The 23,170-nt window shown below is 38.2% G+C and overlaps 1 protein-coding gene across 9 annotated transcripts in view; it reads left to right on the top strand.

The window, feature by feature from the left end:
* Positions 1-22,153, top strand: part of kiaa1217 (KIAA1217 ortholog) — a 126,481-nt gene extending 104,328 nt beyond the window's left edge. For 4 of the 9 annotated variants that reach the window (XM_084102771.1, XM_084102768.1, XM_084102769.1 and 1 more), the window contains 16 exons: positions 3,620-4,374; positions 5,664-5,768; positions 6,095-6,144; positions 6,842-7,005; positions 8,921-9,096; positions 10,839-10,975; positions 11,399-11,546; positions 12,475-12,910; positions 13,092-13,317; positions 13,395-13,690; positions 14,504-14,656; positions 15,338-15,442; positions 16,782-16,856; positions 17,216-18,844; positions 19,374-19,505; positions 20,465-22,153. In XM_084102771.1, the coding sequence (XP_083958897.1) occupies positions 3,620-4,374; positions 5,664-5,768; positions 6,095-6,144; positions 6,842-7,005; positions 8,921-9,096; positions 10,839-10,975; positions 11,399-11,546; positions 12,475-12,910; positions 13,092-13,317; positions 13,395-13,690; positions 14,504-14,656; positions 15,338-15,442; positions 16,782-16,856; positions 17,216-18,844; positions 19,374-19,505; positions 20,465-20,956 (5,079 nt within the window). In that variant the 3' untranslated portion in view covers positions 20,957-22,153. The remainder of the gene's footprint in view (positions 1-3,619; positions 4,375-5,663; positions 5,769-6,094; positions 6,145-6,841; positions 7,006-8,920; positions 9,097-10,838; positions 10,976-11,398; positions 11,547-12,474; positions 12,911-13,091; positions 13,318-13,394; positions 13,691-14,503; positions 14,657-15,337; positions 15,443-16,781; positions 16,857-17,215; positions 18,845-19,373; positions 19,506-20,464) is intronic. The other 5 variants (XM_084102772.1, XM_084102770.1, XM_084102773.1 and 2 more) reach the window with 2 other exon arrangements.
* Positions 22,154-23,170: the final 1,017 nt, after the last annotated feature.

The raw sequence follows: 23,170 nt of genomic DNA, 5'->3' as shown, positions 1-23,170 counted from the left end.
GTGTGTGTGTGTGTGTGTGTTTAAGTTTAGGGTCAGTAAGTTATTTTAATGTTTATATATATAGATATGATCCTGGGGGGGGGGGGGGGGGGGGGGGGGGTCACATTATGAAATTATGTACATAATTATTGGCACCCTTTTATTATATACTTTTTGCAACTTCCTTTTCTCAAGATATCAGCTCTGAGTTTTCTCCTATAAATCCTGATGAGTTTGGAGAATAACTGACAAGAGATCAGAGAGCATTCCTCCATACAGAATCTCTCCAGATCCTTCAGATTCCCAGATCCATGTTAGTGCTTCTTCTCTTCAGTTCAGCCCACTCATATAGGGTTCAGTTTAGGGGACTGGGACGGTCATGGCAGAAGCTTCATTTTGTGCTCAGTGACACATTTTTGTGTTGATTTTGGTGTTTGTTTTGGATCATTGTCCTGATGGAAGATCCAACCACGACCCATTATAAGGTTTATAGCAGAAGCGGTCAGGTTTTGATTTTTTATTTGTTGGTATTTACTAGAATCCATAATACCATGTATCTGAACAAGATGTCCAGGACCTCCAGCAAAAAAGAAAAAAAAAAGAAAAAAGAAAATAGGCCCACAACATTAAAGATCCAGCATTATATTTAACCGTGGGCATGGGGTAATTTATATCCCTGTGTGCACCAAACCCATCCCAAAAAGCTTGTTTTTTAGTTTCATCTGACCACAGAATCCAGTCCCTTTTGAAGTTCCAGTCGTGTCTGACAACTGAATATACTGGAGTTTGTTTTTGGAGGAGCGAGGAGGATTTTTCTCGAAAAAATCCTCCCTAACAACTTGTGGTGATGTACTGTAGGGGTTGTTTGATTTTTTTTTTTTTTTTTTTTTGGCTTTCTGACCCCCAAGACTCAACTAATCTCTGCAATTCTCTATCTTTGATCCTTGGAGAGTCTTTGGCCACTCAAACGTTCCTCCTCACCGCGCTTTAAGACGATACTGACACATGTCCTCTTCCCGGCAGATTCATAACATCTTTAGTTGATTGGAACCAATAATTATTGCCCTGATGGTGGAAATGGGGATTTTCAATGTTTTTTTTAATTACAGCCACTTTCTATTTTGTGAAGCTCAACAATCTTTTGCTGCACATCAGAACTGTATTGTTTGGTTTTACTCATTTTGATGAATGATGAACGGAATTTGGCCTTTGTGTTTCCTCATATTTATACTCCTGTTAAACAAAGAAGTCATAGATTGAAAATTTATTGTTCCTTGTCACTCTGGTATGTTAAAATTTTTTAAATATTAATGGGAATATACTTCAGAGATATGTTACTCATAAAAAATTCTAGGGGTGCCAATAATTGTGGCCAACGTTTTTTGGAGAACATTTTTTATTTCGTAATGTGATTTCCCCCCTGCTTTCAATTCTTTTACTTCAAAGAAAGGTTCGATTTTTGCATATATATATAATGTCTGTATGTGTAAAGCCGTAAAGCAGGTGAAATGCATATTTATTTATAAGATTCACCACCATGGAAGAAAAGCATGCTGTTGTCCCGAAGCAGATAAAGACTCGGAAGTGTCACCTGTTCTGGGTGTAGCCGGAGCGCTGACTCACCCCTGCACAAAGCGCTCATTGTTTCAGATACAGAGAGACAGGGCGACGCTTCGAGCAAAGAAACATCATTTTGTCGTCTTTCTATTATTTTACAAATCTCTTTGGCTTAAAAGAACGTCTGTATATAGCATTCCCACTTTGCTTGTTTTCTATTTTTGGATGAGGCAGATATAGTCAGACAATAACTCTGCTTTGCTCTCTTCTGCCCTCATAAGCTGCTGCCTTCTAATGTGGCATCCTAATTAAATGGAGCCTGATTTGATTTGGGACGTTGGCTTTAAATGAGTTACTGATGAACAAATAAAAAAAAATAAAAACAGCTTTTGTGCTAAATGAAATTGGGCCTGAGGTGATGGAAAAGTCTGAATGACTTTTTTGTTTCTGTCATTTTACACACCGAAAAAGGAAAACATCTAGTTTCACTCTTAACCAGTTTTTGTCTGAATTCTTTTCATCTGTCAAGTCATATGGTTTTTCCTGTTGCTCCTCATTGCTGAGTTTGGTGAGAGAGACATTGGAGTTTGTCTGTCTAGTATCCTCAGGCGTGAAGTTCTGCATTCTGTTGCTGATCGGAAATCTTTTATCTGCTCAGGTCATACTTTGTTCTTTTACTTTGTTGCAGTCAGTTACCAGATGCAGATAAGTGGTCTTAATCTTGTTTTGTTTTTCCTGTCTCTGTCAGATACGTTTACTAATTGTTTCTGAATGAAATGGCAGTTTATCAGTGCCTTATCAATCCATCTTCTGCTTACAGTAGATTGTGGTAAACCAGTAGCATTGTTATGAATGCAGACATCTGTTTAATGCGATACTATATCCATATCTGCCTGTTAATTACATTGTGGGATGTGTGAACCGTAACCACTTGTCTTGATGCACAAACACACACACATACTTGTACGTTTTTTCCATCTGAAGCGTATTAGTGTGATTAGTCTACTCTGTGGGACCTTCTTGGGTGGTCAGGTCAGATCAGGCTGCCCGCGTGCTGCCTGTTAAAAAGATTACAGGTGCCCTGAATTTAGCCGGAGAACAATGACATATTATTTCATCCAAGAAGACTTAAAAAAAAAAAAACATGAATACCATGGTCTCACAGTCTTTCTTTCTTTGACTTCTCTCAACCCTTTTCATTTCACATGTGAGATGGAAATGTAACACTCCTTTCTCACTGTGACGGCTGAACAAAAAACCCTTTTAGGCTAAACTGGAACACTTAAAATCACATGGACCCTCATTTTTACGTGTATTCGTCAGTGTTGTTATTTTTAACTAAAACTATTATTCGTAAATCGTTTTCGCTAATTGAAATAAAGCTAAAATAAAATTGACATTTTAGATATAAAATCTTAAACGAAAATGAGAAACATTGTCGTCAGCTAACTAAAATAAAATAGTACTAAACTTACTAAAACTAAAACCGAAATAAAATAAATGAAAGCTAAATAGACAAAAACAAAATAAAATGGCAAAATTACTAAGACAAACTAAAATTAAAATAACAAGTTGAAAATATAACAATAAAAGCTAATTCAAAACATTAAAAAAATACTACAATAGTATATAAATAATGTTAATACTAAAACAACAGTGTTATTTTAGGGTTAACACCATGTAAGTGTACTTTAGTGTAGTTTTATTCTCTAATTTTCACTAATAACCTCTACTACATATGGTTTAAGGTTTTAAATGTAGAAATATGGTCAGAAATATAATTTGCATGTGATTTCAGCTGGTATTTTTTAAGGTTTTTATGTTTATAATTATTTGTATTTCTTTTGGCTGCGTAAGCCACTTTGTGGCCATGTTATCGAATACAATGAACCTTTTGTGTTCATATTACATATATGACTACATTATGTGTAATTTGAACATATCTCTTACTTTCCCTGCTGAAAAACAAACAAAAAAACAGCCTAAGCTGGCTGAACGACCAACTAAGCGGTTTTATTTCAGCAGGATTTGAAATGTTTTACTCTCCTTTAATGTGAAATCTTATGTGCTCTGTCTCGTTCAGGTTCACAGGGAGATGATGTATGCTGGACGGGATGGTCATCCTCTCCGGCAGCCCCCGATGGGTCCTCCTCCACCCCACATGCAAGGCTCCATGTCCCCAACCACACCTCACGCGATGCCCCCCTCCCCGTCTCGTATCCCCTTCGGCCCACGTGTCTCTGGTGGTGGGGTTGCCACAATGCCACGTGAGCGAGCCGGACACACACTCCCTGCGCCCGCCCGCGCATCCTCCCCCTGCCCGAGCGCCATCCTTGAGCGGCGGGACGTGAAACCAGACGAGGACGTAGAGCATGCGAAGAGCATGTCGCTGCCCGCCCGAGCCGAAAGTCATTACGCTGACCCTTATATGTTACATCACCAGGTCCTGCCCCCTGATGCAGTAGACCATCCCTACCACCGTGCCACCATGCGCTCTTACAGTAACCCCGGTGTTCCCATGGAGCCCCCGGACCATCATTCACTCTTCCGACAGAAAAGTAGGAAGTACACGGATAGCCAGCTCCCTATGCTCGGCTCCAGAACCCCACCCTCTTCCCCACACCGGATGGGCGAGATGCGAATGATGGAAATTCACACAAGCCAACCACAGAGCTCCATGACTATGGAGAGGGCCTCTCCTGTCAGACAATCATTTAGGAAGGAGGCTCCTGTTACAATGGATACCATGGTAAAGACGAGGGGTGGCATGGGGTCCCCGGCCACCCCGGATCTTCAGGGTCACAATCCTCTGGCCCCCCCGACAGACCCTCAGACACGGTGAGTCAATGTTCAAGAGCGAACGGGGATATCTAAGCATGGTAATAACTAACAGGAAACATTAGCATCCATGTTCATGTTCTAACTCTGCATCGGTATGTTGTCTTCCACTGCATCATGTCATTCCCTAACTGCATCCAAAAACACATCGACAACGTCTCATCTAAATACTAGCAGCCGTTATTATGTTCACATCAATTATTTAACTGGGTTTGTTTTCAAGTATATAGCCTTACGTAACTCACAAAAAGACTTTGAACTGTAGTTCAGACAGCATTGTTTTACTGTGTTGGTTAAGTGGACTTAATCGTACCCTTTATGCTTGTATGTGCCTTGCAAGTCAGATTTATTGTGCTTGGCGATGTACTTGCTAGCAGAGAACAGTCAATACACAGAGTCAACATGCTAAACTATTTTTACAGAACAGAGCACATGCAGGCCAGACGTTTCTAACATTATCTTGTAGAGCAAAGAAATAGTGGTTTGAACAGTGTGTGCATGAGGGCAAATGGGTCCTATGAGAATTGTACCCATAAACATCATGAGAGTTTAATTTAATTTTTTTATACTTTAGTTATTTAATCATTTGGTGTGACAAGTTAATGCTTGTTGGGGTTTTTGTTTTGTACATGCAACAAAGATCACAGGCAGGAGTCCAGATCATACTCTCTTTCGCTTAATATTTTTTGCAGTTAATATTAACCTTGAATCGTTTAAGGAAGTGATTTGTAATTTAAATGTGGTGAATATATTTCCAGGGTGTACGTTTTTACTTCAAGTTGTTTTATCTGTGCAATTTCACATAAGATTCCCATGTTATGAATGGCAGCATACCATTAAAGTGTTACCATTAAACTACCATTAAAGTTTGGGGTCGGTTAGATTTTTAAATACATTTTTAAAGTCTCTTACCTGAACTAAGGCTGCATTCATTTGATCAAACATGCAGTAAAACAGTAATGTTATGAATTGTTACGCTTTAAGATAACTGTTTCGGTCTTAATATATTGTGAAACGTAATTTATTCCTGTGATGCCAAAGCTGAATTTCCAGTGTCACACGATCCTTTGCTGATTTGATTTATTATTATCAGTGTTGAAAACAGTTAGCATCCAGAAACAGAACTGTATTTTTATTAATGGGGAATTAGAGTAAAAATACCTTTGATAACTGAGCCATCTCATGAGATACATAGTCCCACTGTTATTTCAATATGCTTTCCCCTCGTCCGCCCCCAACACACACCACCCATCAGTAGTAAGAGTGCGATATGCTCTATCTCTCTGCAGAGAGAGAATGAAGGCCATGGAGGAGCAAATAGCCAGTCTGACTGGTCTTGTGCAGCACGCTCTCTTAAAGAGCCACAGCACTAACAGCAACATGGAACACCCCAGGTAAGCAGGGCAGGCTGGGTAATGTAGTTCCCAGAATATCACAACGTTTCCCAAATTAAATAGGAAAAGAAAATAGGAGGGCTATAATGGATTAATGGTGGTGGTAATCAAACTTGGTGGGTAAGATGACTTACTAACTGTGCATGAACTAAATTGACTACTCATCCTCACTTTAGCCGGCACCTGAATGAATGGCAATGCCTGTGCCACTGTAACAAAGACTAACTTCAAGCGCTTTTGTTGAGAGATTTTATCTGTGTGTGTGTGTGTGTATATATGTGTGCGTATGTACCTTCAGTCATTTGATATCTTTTACATTTTTCCAGCGAGAAACCAGTAAAGTCCGGGTCACCTGCTCACAGCACATCTAGCACAGGTAATTTCCTTCTTTTCGTCCCTCCCGGACCCCCAGACCCCATCTGTTTGTTTGTGTGTGTGTGTATGTTGGCTCTCACAGCAGAAGATTGTAATGCAGTGGCTGTGAGAGCATCCCAACAATCCTACGTCTCCCATTCATCTGTCACTCAGAAATGCTGCCTGCCACAAGTTCTCCCACTCTTTCCACACATACACACTGACGTGAACGAGTCCCTCAGACAGCAAAAGCCGCAAAAGAACAAACATGTCTACACGCTGTCTTGTGCAAGGACATAAATATGTACTTTTGCAATAACTGACCTGAATTGCTGTATTTTGTTTATCAGTTGTGCTCAGTCGAGTTTGAAATGTAATCTTGCCAAGTCAAATGTGGGTACAACAACAAATATCACATATCCTTAAGCTTGGGGCCAATTTATGTGAATATACCTTTGTTTATGTACTCAAATTGATTAAATCAGCCATCATTTCTTGAGCTATACAAATATTAAAGTCCCTTTTTAAATGTTTACAATCTATAAAACAATATTCCCAGCAATATTATCTGCATAACTGTCCCACACATAAGTTTGAGAGCACTGACTTTGAGAGAGAGAGAGTATGACTTTGGCACCTTTTCACCACATAGGCCATGAAATATTATATACTACATATAAATCATGTTTTTGTGTGTTTTACTTTTATGTTTTGTTTAGGAGGTTCTCCAGTATTAGCACCAAAAGTTGCTGCAGCACCTCCTGAGCGTAGCCCCGCCCCTACACCACCACTAGGCCCCGCCCCCTTGCATGTTAACTTTCACATGTTCAGAAGGAATGTCTCTGAGCTCCGCCTCCAACTGCAACATATCAGACAACTACAGGTAACAAACGTGCCAATCAGTTAGTATAATGAGAAACCTGCATTTGTAATATTTAATTTGTTCAACAGGTGTCTTATAGTGTTGATATTTATGTTGAAGATAACATGAAACAACATTCATAACTCATTGAACTAGTGTATTGTGACATTATGGAGGATTTGAATGGATTGTGAAAATTTGGCTTTGGTATTATTTTGTAATATTTTACTTCACTTGCACTGGCTTTTATATAACAGCCGAAAGTAAATGTTAAAAACGGGTTTAAAATGTGTATTGATGAATCATTTCTTCATCAAAAACGTATTATTATTGATTAAGTAGAATGATCTTAAGCAAATTTTATTTGTTAATCTAAGATTTATATTAGTTGGTCATGGCTAGGGTGTTTGAGGGGGAAAAGGGTTTGGAAACATGTTATGCGTAAGTGTATGCCTATGTGTATGTATGAAGTGATGGCTGCAAAAACAAAAGTTGGTAATGTACACGGCTTGTAGTTATGTTTGTGTGGTATTAAGAAATGTCAAAAATGGTGACCAGGTGTCTTCAAAGGCTGATGTTTGCTTCCTTCTGTATGCATTGTGTTTTTCCATTGAAATGTATTCTGAGATTAAATTTGTCCAGTGTTTGATGTGGCAAGATTTTTTTGATTTCCAGTTTTGGAGAACTACTTTCTTAGCGACAGCTAGAGAGATGAGCAACGGATTCCTGTATTTTTGCGGGATATGGATTTCGGAAGAGTCGCCTATGAGACAAAGTGTTGGTGATGATGGGATTCTGTGGCTCAGGATAGTGGACAGTGTCTCAGTGACTGTAATCCAAAAAGAGTGAACTGGTTGGCAGTGCCACATGGCGTGCAAATAGTCGTCTGTGCTACCCAAAGTGCATTGTGAACAGATTTCGGTGTTGTGTAGGCCCATTTTGAACATTTTACTTTGGGTGATGTGAGTTCTATGAATGACTTTATATTGTATAAGCTGCAGGTTTGTGTTATCGGTCATGGAAAATGTATTCCTACAGATTTGTTCCCAGTACTCAGGGTTGGAAGAGACGGCCAGGTCGGTTTCCCACTTGGCTGTTGGGAGTGTTATTGTTGTGTTTTGGTTGGAGATTAATGTATATAGTTGGGAGGTTAATTTTTTGAAGTTATTAATTTTCAAAATTTCTTCTATAAGCTGGGAAGGTTGTAATGTATTGTTTGTAAGTGTGGTTTTATCTTTAATTTGAAGTCTAAGTTGTTGATATTGAAGGAATTGTTCTCTCCCAACCCCATATTTCTGTGTGAGTGTGTTAAATGACATGAAATGTTGGTTCTCAAATAAGTGGTGAAGATGTGTGATTCCTTTTTGTGCCCATGTGGGGAAATATGATGAATCATTTCTTTTTGTCTTTACATTTAGATTTTTTTTTTTTTTTTTTTTTTAAATCATTATACACTACTGTTCAAAAGTCAGTATGAATTTTTTCAAAACTAATACTTTTATTCAGCAAGGATGCAACAAATCGATCAAAAGTGACAGTAAAGACTTTAATAATGTTACAAAGTTTTTTTTATATATATATATATATATATATATATATATATAATGATGTTAATTTTATATTCATCAAAGAATACAAAAAAAAAGTCTTCAGCACTGATAATTATGAGAAATGTTTCTGATTTCTGGAGAATCATACAACACACAAGACTGGTGTAATGGATGTTGACAATTCAGCTTTGCATCACAGGAATATAATTTAAAATATATTAAAAGAGAAAACAGTCATTTTACTAATATTTCACAAATTTGATTTAAATAAAATGTAGCCTTGGTGAGCCTGAGAGACTTTCAAAACATTTAGAAAATCTTACAGACCCTAAACATTTGAATAATAGCGTATGCTGCAGTAAATGGTTATGTGTGTGTGTCTTCAGCTTCAGAATCAGGAGTGTATGCGTGCTCAGATAAAGCACGCAGAGCAAGAGATCAGTGTGAAGCTGGCTGAAATACTGAGACGACAGGACGATCCGACACAGAAACAGAGGACGCTGGTGGAGGAAGAGAGACACAGATATCTCGGCATGCAGGAAAGAGTTCTCACACAGCTGGGGTACGACACACACACACACACACACACACACACACACACACACACACACACACACACACACACACACACACGCACACACACACACACACACACGCACACACTTGTATATGGGGTTTGCAGGGACTCTCCATAGGCGTAACACTCTCTCTCTCTCTCTCTCTCTCTCTCTCTCTCTCTCTCTCTCTCTCTCTCTCTCTCTCTCTCTCTCTCTCTCTCTCTCTCTCTGCTCTGGGGAATCTGAAATTCACTTTCCTCTGGGCAAACAAATGCCTTTTATTCTCAATCATTCCTTATACGATTCATTACAGCCCCTCTTTTAACTCATTATAGCCCTGTCCGCCCTGCCGCACGTAAACCATAATTAAAATCCCACTTTAATTTAGCTGGTTAACAAGCGTGTTCTCCAGACAGCTTTAAACATTCAAAACAGAACTCAGTGGGAATTAACGCTAGCCAGAGATCAGGAGAAGCATTAACACTCTGTTTCCCTTGGTTTAATGCCAGTGCCCAGTCAGCAGAGGTCTCTGGGTGCCTGTGAGCAGTGAAACGTTGAGCCAACAAGGACAGTTTGACTTTTACACATGTGGAGAGGCTGAGGGATGTGAAAGAACTGCGTAATTTAATTACAAAACATAAACTGTGAAGAAAAAACTAGCATGAATGTACCAGAATGCACCATCATAAACATAAAATCGGGGTTTTAAAATGCCAAACAACTAGTGCAGACCAATTAAAAATGCAGTGTAAAAACTGCTTAAATGAAACTTCAGCATAATATTTTATTCCTGTGTTAGTGCTTACAATAACAGTCTAAAATTAACACTCGCCAAGTGCCAAATGGGAGTGAAAACTGGCTAATTAGCCTCTATCTCTCAGGAGTTGCAACATACAGCAAAGCATGGTTTGAATCACAATGTAAGTATGAAAGTTATAAAAATAAACTTCTTATTACTGGTATCAAGAACTCTCAAGAAAAATAATTTAATTTTAAAAATATTTATGAAAAAATTAATATTTAAAGTTTCTCCTCAACAACTAATGTTTTATGAAGTGCATGCGATTCTTGAAACTTCTGGAATCACAAAAATTATTATGGGTAAATAATTTAATATATTGACACTCCACTTTCACACATGAAATTAATATATGTAATGACTGTTTCGTTTCTGACATGCGCCTTAAGTGGTAGACCAATCACAGCTGACTGGGCCATCTGACCAATCAGAGCAGATAGGCTCTCGGTTTAGATAGACTGAATACTTTATCAAACTGTATATTATGAGAAAATGTAAGTGTTTTTTTTTTTTAATTGGATGCATGTAAACCTATTGTAGGAGACATCCAAAGCAAAATTAGAAACCGTTAAATAGCATATCAGGGACACTTTAATAAAACGTTTGAAAACAAGCAGTATTGTCATAGGGCCCTTTGAATATTGTGTTAGTAAGAATATTGTTTAACTGAGAACCACTGATATAAACATGCATAGGTGTGACATGAGCAAATCATAGTGTCCATAATGTTAAAATCTTCAATAAATTCCCCCTCCCATAGTTTTTGTAAAAAATGTAAGACTGCACTGCCCTCTGGTGTCACAACAGTGTCATTTCAATATTCACTGGATGATTTGAATTTCAATGACAAAAACGTGAATTTATGTGGACGGATTGGCTCATCAGTGAAAATATGAGCATATTTGTGTTGCTGTTTGTGATATAAGTATCACGTGTGTTTGTGGGTAGGGATCTGGAGCAGTATGTGGAGACTCTGAGGACTGACTCCAGCCCTGCTGTGTCTCAGAGAGCCGTGACACTGAAGGAGGTAGAGGAGGGAGCTGTCAGCCTGAGGAAGGTGGGCGAGAACCTGGCTGGACTGAAAGGTAAAATACTCAATGAAAGAGCTATTTGGAGGACTTTGCTTTCTTGTTGTTCAAGATGTTTCATTGGCTTCCTTAGTTACAGGAAGTTTAATATTATCCGGTGCTAGACCTGTCCACACGTGTTATGGTAATGCAACTTGCAGAAACTGTGGGCAAGCTGTGTTCCTAGAGGTGTGAATTGTGACTGACAATAAAGATCGCAGCCTTGTTGGTAACAGACACAGCAAGACTTGGCCTGTGACGCTGTTTATCACTTGTTTACAGTGCTATAATGGCATATTTATGCAGAATTTTTTTTGTAACCTCCCACTCAAATACAATCATATGCTTCATGACCCGACCTGCAGAAACAGGTTGAAATGTCAGGAAGTTCCCTAGCTGATGACGACACTCAGATTAACAGCAAAGCACCTTTTCTTGCAGGAGAGTTTCCAGCCCTTCAGGCCCACATGCGAGCAGTGCTCAGGGTGGAGGTCGAGGCCGTAAAGTTCCTCAAAGAAGAGCCCCACAAACTCGACAGCATGCTGAAGAGAGTCCGATCCCTCACGGACACACTCGGAAACCTTCGCAGGTACAAACGGAGAGAGTAAGAGATTGAGACAGACGTTTCATCTCTCATTCATATTGTAATCACGTGTGAGCAGAGGTCTGGAGCATCTGCTACTAGTCACTTTCTTTCTCCCCCGTCAAACCTGATCAGACTCAAACCTGTTGCCGTTCTATATTACCAGCATTCTAGGAAATAGTGTTTTATTTTAAAGCCGCTGTATGTAATTGCAAAATGAAACCGATTTTTACACGTCCTGATGAAAACGTGTGTGGAAAAAGTTTAAATTTTAAAATGAAACTACACTGACAATTCTTTTTCCTATTTCTTTTTTAAATTTCTTTTTTTTTTTTTATGTTTATTATTTTATTTAATATCTTCTTTTTATTTAAATTAAATTACATTATGATGTCCTTTTTCATTTTCTTCATTTTTTCTTTTTAATTGTATTTTATTCTTTACCTTTTAAAAAAAATATTTCTATTCTAAATTTATTTCTAATTCTATTTATATATTATATATATATATATAATATTTTTTATTTTTAAATATATATATATATATATATATATATATTTTTTTTTTTTTATATATATTATATTTTATTAAAAAAATTATATAATCATTTCTTTTATTTTCAAATACAAGAAACCCAATATAGGACTAAATATTCATGTCTGTAAATGTGCAGGACAAGTTACGGGTTTGTTCAAATCTCAATAGGATTATCAGAAACTCTGTCTTCCATTGTTGAATCAATGTTGAGCCCCATATAGCAATCTAAAGAAATCAGCTGTGATCTTCAAAAAATTGCACACTGCAGCTTTTAATCCTCAAAAATAGGATAGAAATCATAAAAATAAGCTTGTGGTTTTAAATTTGACTAGATTTGGGTTTATTCTGAATGTTGATTCCTCATTGATTTCTGTTTCAACTATTATCTGTTCTCTAGGTGTGCCACAGATAGTCTGCTGAATCCCTCTGACCCTGTTCCCTCGTCGCCTGCCTCTGAAAAAGCAGAATCGCCCATCGTTGAATCCCTTGAGCCTGCTTCGGTCATACCTCAGAGCTCCATAGTGAGGTCAGAGGTTATGACGTCAAGTCCTATGGTGATCCACCATGTCCAGGCCTCTCCTGTAGCCTCACAACGATCCCAGAAATCAATAGCACCATCACCCATTCCCCCTGCTGCACAGAGACGAGAGTCTACACCTTCACCCACCAAACAGCTCAAAAAACCTTCACTTGAGCAGACACAAATACCAAATAACAGCAGTAATGGAGTCTCTGCTAATGACATTCATAGTAAAGGTCCTTCTCCAAACTTGTTAATTGAGGAGATCCAAGCAAACCGCAGCAAGAGCAAGAACAGGGCTGTGTCGATCGAGGTGAGTATTTTAGCTACCTACCACGTAATCTCCACGGACAAACTCCAAATGAAATTTGTTTTGGCCTAATTTTGTTTGGAATTCACTAGTTAGCTCTTCAATTTCACTTGAGGTACATCGCGGCCTTTAGGTGAAAATGTGCGTTCTCTTGTTTACTTACTGTTTTGTTTGGTATCTTCAGGCTGCAGAGAAAGAATGGGAGGAGAAGAGGCAGAACATGGGTCATTATGATGGGCAGGAGTTTGAGCGGATGCTCCAGGAAGCTGAAGCCAACATGCTGAGAGGAATACCAAACCTCGAGGTGCCCAGCGAACCCGAGGGTTCTCCTTCTCCTCCTGCAGTGCTCCCTGCCTCCCCGGAGGAGGTGATAGAAAAAAACGAACCTACAGCAGCACCAACAGAACAAGGTAAGAGACATAAAGAAATGTTAGTGGTCTTGAGACTACTATTTGGTGATGTTTATGCTAAATTTTTCTTTTTGTAGATGACAATCAGCCAAACTCTGAGAAACCTACTAAGACAGCTCCAGAGAAACCTCCCAAACCTCTGGAGAAGTCATTTAAGCCAGCCTTGGAGAGACCTCTTAAACCCAGCCTATCCATCAAATCCAACCTAGAAAGACAGAGTAAGACTCAGGAAAAAGTTAAGCTTCAGACCACAGAGAAAGCTAACAAGTCCCCTCCTCCACCCCCACCTCGACGAAACTACACCACCAACACTGGGATGACCACCACCCGCTCTGGAGAAGTCATTTACACCAGCAGGAAGGAGTCTGTTACGGTACAAGTGTATTTGTAGGAACAGATTTTTCTGTAACTTTGTCTTAAGTACAAATAATAAAATGAAATGTCATTTTAAATTTGTATTATATTTTAAAAATAGCTGTTACAGGGTTTTTTTTTCAACTGCTTACACACATTTTGCCTCTCCCCCCCCCAAAAAAGAACTGCACACACAAAATGCAAAATGCCTCACATCTCTTGCAAAATGAAGCACTGCATTCAAAATATCCCAAAAGCAAATATTTAACGTCTTAAGTTGCAAACACCTTTGCCATAATATTATATTTTTGGATATATCATATACACACAGTTATTCAAAACCTAAAGATCTTCTTTCATGAGCTCCTATGTACATTTCTGTATAAGATTGAAAGTTATTGGCAGAGACATGTTGAAAAATGTATGGTAAACACGAAAGCAAGATTGAAACCAAACTTTTACTGTAAGCATTTGTGGTTGTGAATACAGTATTACACAGTCCGAAAGAAAATAAATACATAAACCATGTTTAGTTGGACAGAAACCAAGCATATTTTATTGGCCTTTTCTAAAGCCATGATTGGTGTGGAGTGTTTGCACATGTGATGAGTTAGTGTGAGGCAGTGATGAATTAGTGTGGCATTTTGATAGTTGTGTTTGAACAAGGAAATCAAGATATTTTTGTTAGATTTTTGTGTGTTACATAGAGAATTAGTGTATGGTTTTGCAGATTTGGTGTGTGGTTCTGGTGTTTGAGTGTCATGTGTGTCTATAAATATAATTAAATAAAAATGTTCATTATATTAAAAAAATGATTAATATCATTTGTTAGGAGGGTGAAGAGGAGTCCAACAGTACAGCGTCTCAGTCTGAATCAAAGACCCCTCCTGAGGTGAAGCGCAAACCCATTACTCCTCCACCTATCGCTGCCTCGGCTATCACTGAGGAAGAGGATGAGGGAGACAAGATTATGGCAGAGCTACAGGTGAGAGACACGCAGAAACTCAAACATACATACACACACAGACCTGTAGCAAGCACAACATAATGTTCTTATTGGGTGTAAACGTTAATACATGTACATGCTCACTGACTAATTATAAGCGTTTTGATCTTAAAATGTCTTGGGTGTGAATTGCTTGGTGTTGGTGTTATGCTTTGGCGTGTGCCCTGTAGCTCATTCGGTGGCAGTTTCATTTCCCTGCACTAGTTTAACGTCTGTTCCCCACAATTCTGTAGATACACAACCTAGTTTTCATAAATTCTAAAAAGAAAATTCAAAAATATGTATATACCATTGTTTGCAGTTCTACAATCCAAGATCAAATTATATTCTTTTTACCTTTTAAATTAGTAGACATACATTTATTATATAGAATAGAAAGTACATTGTAATCAGAATATATGTAAAACAAATGTAATTATATTTCAAATATAATACAATTAAACATATATATTTAAATTATGTCTAATTTAATACAAATATTTAAACATTGCTCAAATAAATATATATCGTAGCACATACACATATTCAGATAATAATTTGATAAAAACCCACTGTAGATCATTTCTATTACACGTACAGTAATCTTGAACAGGTTTGCCCAATTTAATGATGGGCAGATTCTTACCTTTAACTCCCTGCCTCACAAATTCTTCTTCTCAGGTTTTCCAGAAGTGCTCTGTTAAGGAGGTAGGGCTCAAGAGTTTGGTAGAGCCACAAATCAGAGAGCTAAGACCTGGGGTCTTACTGCCCCTTAAAGATAAGAAGGTAAAGGATATGATGTCCTTTAGTAGACCCTCCAACTGCCTGCCTGTACCAGCCGCTTGTCCCTGATGGCTGTCCTTTACAATGCTTGATTGGCTTTCTTACCCTTTGCTAACTTCCTCTGTACACTCTTGTGATGGGTATCTGACACCAAAAATGTTCTAACTGTTCTTTAAGTTTAAATTCCTTTAAGTTCTTTTCCTTTTATTTCTACTGAACTCATGAACTGTGCTGATTGTAGTGATGTAGTTGGAGCCAAAAGGGGAAACAAACATAATTGGTTTTGTGTGCTCTGAGTCATCCAATCAATAAACTAGATTTTCGACACTGCTGTCAAAGGGTGTTGTGTGTGTTTTATTTATTTTTTTACATTCATTGTAATAAAAAGGTATCTCAGTTGGACACAATCCAATTTCCAAAAGCTTTATTACCTAAGGTTACATGATTTTCAAACATTTATCGTTTACAATGTACTCTTGCAGCTTGAGTTATCTAACCAGGTAGCATTAACAAATTGTCCTGGCCAAAATGTTATTTAGCAGATTTATGGGATAATTATAAGGACCTACTTTAATGTGGCCATCTAGTTTTCTCTTTAGAAGTGTTCCAAACCATATGTATCAGTAGAATGTAGTTTAGACTTGGTTTATTCGTGAGGATTTTAGAGGATATTTTCAGCTAGCAGTCTGGAGTTCAGAATTTGTTCTTTGATCTTCTCACTTTGCTGCATGCCTGCTACTATATAAGCCTCCTTACCTATTTGATGGATTTTCAGTCTCGCTTTTTCTCTCTTTACCTTCGTTGCACCTCTTCACAGAACATTTTCACAGTGTTTTCTCTCTGTTAAAAATTGTGCAGTCTTATTTACAGGTGACATATTACAGAAAAGCAACCTTTTGATCTCAAAATATGTATTAAGCATACTTTATTTGGGGAAAAAAGTTTTAGAAAAAGTTGGAAACATGCATTACAACTCTAAAATTAAGTTTTCATTTTTTGGTAAAATTTTTACCTGTAATTTTGGCCTGTTTATTCAAATCAGTTCACAAATTCCTTAGGCCTAGCTCCAAATTCTGATCTTTTATTCAATTATTAATCCAATTCATTGCATATTTAAAAATGTCTAACATTAATATAGAGAAGAGAAATGGTCTGAAATTTCCAGCTGTAACATATTATTGGCATCATTATGATTAGAAATTTGGTTGATTCTATGACAATTCTTAAAATTAAACATATTATGATATGTATGATCGAAGAACGTGTTTCTTCAGTGGTCTAGAGTAGTGTGTAGCCTAAGATTGTTTCTTTGTGAAGTGATGTTTTTCCCCACAAACCACAGAATACAGAAAACCAAGATGGCAAGAATCCTGACACAGACGAGAATGGCAACAATACAATTCGTCAGAGTCCTGGGGTGAGCGGCAGTATTTATTATTATAATGACTAAATTATCATAAACTTATTGTAAACTCCTACAAGACTTTTATGAGACAATGTTATGATAGTATAAACTCTAAAAAAAACTGTCTTTGTGACAATCAGTCATTAAATAATTATGAGATCCCCTTTCACTAAAATAGTTATTAGCTCCCCTATCAGGTTACTCCAAAGGGTGTGTCCTTGCAATAGTGTTCTGTGAAACCTCACAAAGACCCAGTAATGGCCAAACCAATTGTAGAAAATATAATGAATTCCAGATAGGATTCATAACGAACTTAACTCAACTAATGGAAATTTCTTTTCTTTTTTTTTTCTGACCTTTAACCTTTCAAGGTCATCTACTATGTCACAGCTCAGATCAAGGGGACTTCATCAGTGTCAGAGGAATCAACAGAGCGTAGAGATGCATCACAGTCTCCCCCATCACAGGTGTCACATGTCAATGCTTCTGACCAATTCCAAAGCCAGCTGCAGGTATCCACTAACAAATTTGGTGCCCTCAAAAGTAGCAGCCCAGCCAGCTCTTCTAGCTCTCTGCACCAAAATCAGCTGTTTCGTTCAGCCTCGTTGAATTCAAATCCACCCTCTCCATTGGAAGAAGTTCCAGGTAGCCCAACCAAAGGGAAAGTTCATGTGGTCAAGGCTGCTCAAGTGCAGGTTAGCATAGAGGAGAGGGTAGAGTCTCCAACAGCAACTTGCTCACCAGTCTCCTTTGGAGACTCTGAACACATTCTTTCTAAAGCAATCCCTGTTGGGCCGGATTTAGCAAATCAGAAGCTTCTGTTTGGTCTATCCAAAGTGAAGGAAAAGAAATTTGAAGAAATTGAGGAAAATGATGAGGCCTTTCTCAGTCCTGATCTGCCAGGAGAAGAGCCACCTCCCCCTCCTCCTGATAACTTTGCCTTCATGATCACTAACACCAGGGTACAAGCTCTGTCCACTGGAGAGTACCATCAGCTTGTCGACGCCAAGAAAGGTAGTGTGCAGACAGTAACTGTTGGCAGCAAACGACCAAGTACATCTGACAGTGGCTCAGCATCAGGAGGTAATGGCAATACCAATGGTTCCCCTGGTGCTGACAACTCCCGTAAAAAGCCAGTTATCATCATTTTTGATGAGCCGATGGACATCCGCTCAGCTTACAAACGGCTCTCTACCGTCTTTGAATGTGAGGAGGAGCTAGAGCGGATGCTTGCAGAAGAAAGAATAGATGAGGAGAATGAGGAAACTGAGGAAGAATGGACTAGAGGATTGCAGGTCAAACAGAATGGAGATGGTAGAGAATCTGAAAAATGTACTGGTTCAAATTCTTCTGCAGATGTCACAGACGGTCAAGTCATGAACACTTCATCCTCATCTTTATCTGAGGGAGGGGCATTAGAAGATGTGAATGGTGATGCAAAGCAAGATGGAAAGAAGAAGTTCAAGTTTAAGTTCCCCAAGAAACAGTTTGCAGCTTTAACGCAAGCCATTCGTGCTGGAAGCAAAACGGGCAAAAAGACTTTGCAGGTTGTCGTCTATGAGGATGAGGAAGAACCAGACGGAACTGTCAGACAACAAAAAGAGACCAAGAGGTTTGAAATTGCTTGCTCCAAAACAGAGTCTTCAAAATCAAATCCACAGGAACCTAATGGACGAACTAACGAGATTCGTAAGAGTACTTACAAAACCCTTGACAGTCTAGAGCAAACAATAAAGCAGCTTGAAAACACAATTTGCGAAATGGGGCCCAAGTCTTTGGAAGACCCTGAAAGCTTGGTGAACCCTGAAACTCAGGACAACAAGTTTGGAGAGAGTCCAGGACACTCAGAGAAAGGACTTTCTCCCAAAACCTCGATTCCTAGGTCGACATCTGCCAGTAAAGGTCCTGGTCTCCGAAAAAAGACCAAACCACAGCTCCTTCCTCGGCCTGCCATCATACCAACTACAGGGGTCTCGGTCACACCAGTTCCCACCCACCAGGTCTCTCTCTAGCTCCTACTAACTTAACAAAGACTATGGATCTGTCCCTCTCCTCTTGCCCATAATAGTTCCACCCTTTCCAGTGACTTCTACAGATCCTTAGCCTTTGGCGGAGGCTACCAACTCTAGGATCTGAACTTTTTAACACCTTCACATATTTTTATAAATATGGTGTGTTTATTTCTGGTGTGGTGTTTCATGTATAAACCTTTGTGTGTTTACTGATGGTGCTCTAATCTTGGGTTAAGGTAGCCACAACAACTTTCACAGTCTTAGAACCACAGTCTCAAGTTGTTTCTGGTTCCTTTTTGTGGATTCTAAGACAGTCCTCAAAGAAACTTTGTTGGTATTCTGGGCTGGTTTGCATGCCTTCTTCTTTTCTGGTATACATACTCTACAGTGTTCACAGATGTGCTGTGCAAGCTTTGTCTTGCTGTGATTTAGTTTAAAACCCCCTGAAATATGGCTCTCATTTTTTGTTTCTTTCTTTATCCCTTTCTCTTCTGTTTGGTTTAAATCTTTTTTGCAGAATGCCAGCGTGGTCTCACCTACTAGTCGGATGCCTGTTTCTGCCAAGGTGCGGCAGCAACCGGGCACCTCAGACAAAGAGAGGGCAACAAAACCGCAAAAGCTACAGGACTCTCAGAGGCAGTTTCGCCAGGTAGTCTTATCATAGGACCACTTGTCTAGTCAAAAAGATACACACACCTAGGCATACACTCAAGAGGAAAGTTAGTTCTTGCAGGGTATATATTTAGAGGGAAAGGAACTAACAAAGAACCTGATGAGACCAAACAACCCGTTCATTGGTGAAAAGCCTGGTGCCGAAAGCTGTTTTTGAACTGTTGACGTTTTCTTCTGCTACATTTTTTGAATGGCTGTGACCGAAGGCAACTGACTGTTATCTCATAATACCATCAAATGCTTCTGCATGTTTGCTTTGCTTGTGGCTTTGGTGCTGTAGAAGACAAACTAATTTTACAATAGTGAAAGAAAGATATAAAAACACTACAGCCACTGCTTACCTAACAATGTTGGATGCTTAGACTAGGGTCTCTTTAACTAAAAACCACTGACATCTAACCCCTACACACTCCAATGCCTGTGACAGTTCCCTTGCAAGTCAGGATGCTTCTCTACTTAACCCATTTTTGGACCCTTTCCCTGTTTACCTCTCGGAGGAATCCCCAAACCATGGCCCCACTGCCCAGGGTCCACAAATCTACTCTGTCTCTATTATCCTGTGGATGCCTTTCCCAATTGTACCTCCTCTATTCCTCCTGGAGCCTCATATGGTCTTGAGTACTGGTTGGTTGCACTTACTCTGCGCATTACTCACTCTAAAACTCATAATCCTACCATCTTTCATCTCCCCTCTCCTTTCCATCTGACAGTCTACTTAAAGTGATATTTTTCTGTATTCTCATCTTGTAGACAGATAGTTTTTTGTGTGCACCTTTAGTAATTTCACTTATATATGTAGCTTCTGTGTCTTTGATAATCTGTCGGGAATAACTGTAGATCCCAGTAGTATGATTTTAAACATGCTTAGAAATTTTGCGTATTTTAATCAAGATCCCTTTGTTGACAATCAGTGTGTTTTGGCATCTTTGTTCGCAGGCTAATGGAAGTGCTAAAAGATCTGGAGGAGATCCCAAATCCACTTCTCCTACTGTGCCTGCTTCTAAAATTCCTGCTTTTTCCTCTAGTATGGGAAAAGGCTTGTCCCAGTCTGATTCTACTAATATTGTTAATTCTTCTCCTTTATCTCCCTCCCTTCCCGCTAGCAAATCTTCTATCCCTCCTTCTCGATCCAGTTCCACCCCCTCATCTCATATCCCCTCCCTTTCTAATGGTTCTTTAAAATATGCCCCTCCCACTCACAGCACTAAAGGCCTCTCTATTCCCATGCAGACACAAAATGGTCGACCTTCCACCTCTTCTTCCTCTTCCTGTTCCCACTCCCCTTTGTCCCCGACTATGTTGAGTCAGAGTGCGAAGAGTATCCGTACCATTCACACACCCAGCTTCACCAGCTACAGTCGGCAGCACAATGGGAGTGCCGGTAAATCAGCTATCCCAACAGTAACTGTCGCTAAGGATGCTGCGTAAATTGCTTTGCTGCTTTGCAACCATTTGTTTATCTCTTAATGAGGTGGAATCACTCCTGGTTTACTTTGATTCACTTTTTAAGTTGTTTTTGTGATTTTATTTGTTTGAACAGATAATATTTTTTTTCATGAGAGTGAACTTTGTATTGCATGTTATTATTTTCTCTGTTCAATTGAATGGCCATCCTCCATTATTCAGTGTTTTAAACTTGAATCTCTGCAAATCATAAACATATAAAATGATCAACTGTTTTATTTTAAAAACTAAAACGTTTAATTGCAGAGAGCAGGCTCTTGATCAAGAATTTTACAGAGCACTTCATTTGAAAAGAATATTTATTTTTCATACAAGTTGAAAAGAGGCTAATAAGTATTAAAGTTAACATAGTAAAAAGTATGTAAACAATGTTTTGGTTATTAGCATCCTCTAAATGATTGTAGATTATTTTCATTTTGCAGTTTTAAATAAATTGACAGGCATTGGTTGTAGCCAATAATAAGTGGAAAAGTACTGTAAGTCTACTAACCATTAACACAAATTGTCAAACATTGTCTGTTTTTTTTTCTTTGTCTTTTTTACATGCACTGCCAATGTCTTTAAGATTTATTGTTATAAATTGACAACTGTTTTGCAATGAACAGTTGTCTGTCTATACAGTAGTTGCCTATTTGCCAAAGTTTGTAATTTACATCCTTAAAAATGACTATATATACTGTGTTAGACACTATGTACATTTAGGATAGGTTATATCTGGCTTAACCTACCTATGTCAAAAAATCCCTGATTTACCCTCGCAGTCTATGGCTCTTAAATGAATGAGTATTGATGTCTAAATGTAAACTAAAAATTGTAGTGATTGATAAAATTGCTCTCTACTTCACATGTATATACTGTAACATCTCTATTTCAGAGATTGTCTTTAGTTTTGTTAACATATTGTACCAAAGTTTATTTCTATGCATGCCTATACAAAATTGTAGAGAGAGAATGTAATAGAAGAAAATCATGCTTGCACAGACAGATTTTGTAAATAAAAATGTTTGGTTTTGTATAGCTTTAATTGCAGAAGCAATCTGTGCAAAAGAGTGTAGGTATTAAAACAATAAAGTTCTGCATGCTTGTCGTTTACATGGCCTCTTGGCTATGGTTTCTCCACTTCAACACTGCAAGTCCTTCTATTAAACATTTTGGCAGATAGTTCGGGTGACTTGTGTTTTTTATCACATATTTTGTCTTTTACACCTTTACACTTTCATAGTAATGACATTCTAGTGACATTCTTGTAAACATGTTGGATTTGGACACATTTTACTGAATGTATGTAATGTGTGCAGAGCTGTAGGCAAACAATGGTTATTTTGAAAAATCGAAAATATAAAAGTTTTGATTTGTGTAAAATATTGGTAATATCCTCATGCTTGTGTTAATTTATAGTTCTGATGACGTTACTTTTATACTAAAATGTGTTGTACAGATTACATATACTTTAGGAATGTCCAAACTTTTGGCCGATACACTATATTTAATTTTTTATTTATCCTTTATTTAACCAGGTTAGTCTCATTGAGATATAAAATCTCTTTTTCATGATAGACCTGGCCAAGATAGCAGAACAAATTTGATCACACAATCACAATACAAATACAAAAGAGGCAAAGACAACTCAAGTGCATTTCAATTAAATAAAAAGTGCCACATTGCACTTGTGGATGGACTCACGTTCTATAGTTTTAACATAACCTTTAAAATCATTTAAGGAAATTAGACACTGTAGTTTAAGTGTTTTCTGTAGGTCATTCCAAGTCGAAGGTGCAACAAACATGAAAGCCTTTTTGAACAACTCTGTCCGGGCTTGAGTTACATTCAATGAAATAGTTTTCTGGGACTGTACTAGATTCTGTATATGAAGCTTAAAAGAAAGGTGATCCTCAATTAAAAATCCTAAATATTTATAAGATGAAACTACCTCAATTGTTTTACCCTGATCAGTAACAATATTCAGGTCTAACTCATTTTTCCTTGAGTTTGAAAAGAACATTACTTTGGTCTTCTCTGCATTAAGTACAAACTTTAATTGATAAAGCTGTGCTTGCACTCTATCGAAAGCAGTTTGCAAGCATTCATACGCCTTCCTAATGGTAGCTGCACAACAATAAATAACCATATCATCTGCATAAAAATGGAAAAATGCATGTTGGACATTTGTCCCCCAGA

This window comes from Abramis brama (assembly GCF_963993115.1).
Source record: "Abramis brama genome assembly, chromosome: 24".
NCBI classification, from domain to species: Eukaryota; Metazoa; Chordata; class Actinopteri; order Cypriniformes; family Leuciscidae; genus Abramis; species Abramis brama.
Note: the sequence above shows the minus strand (reverse complement) of the source record. Positions and strands in the feature narration are given on the sequence as shown.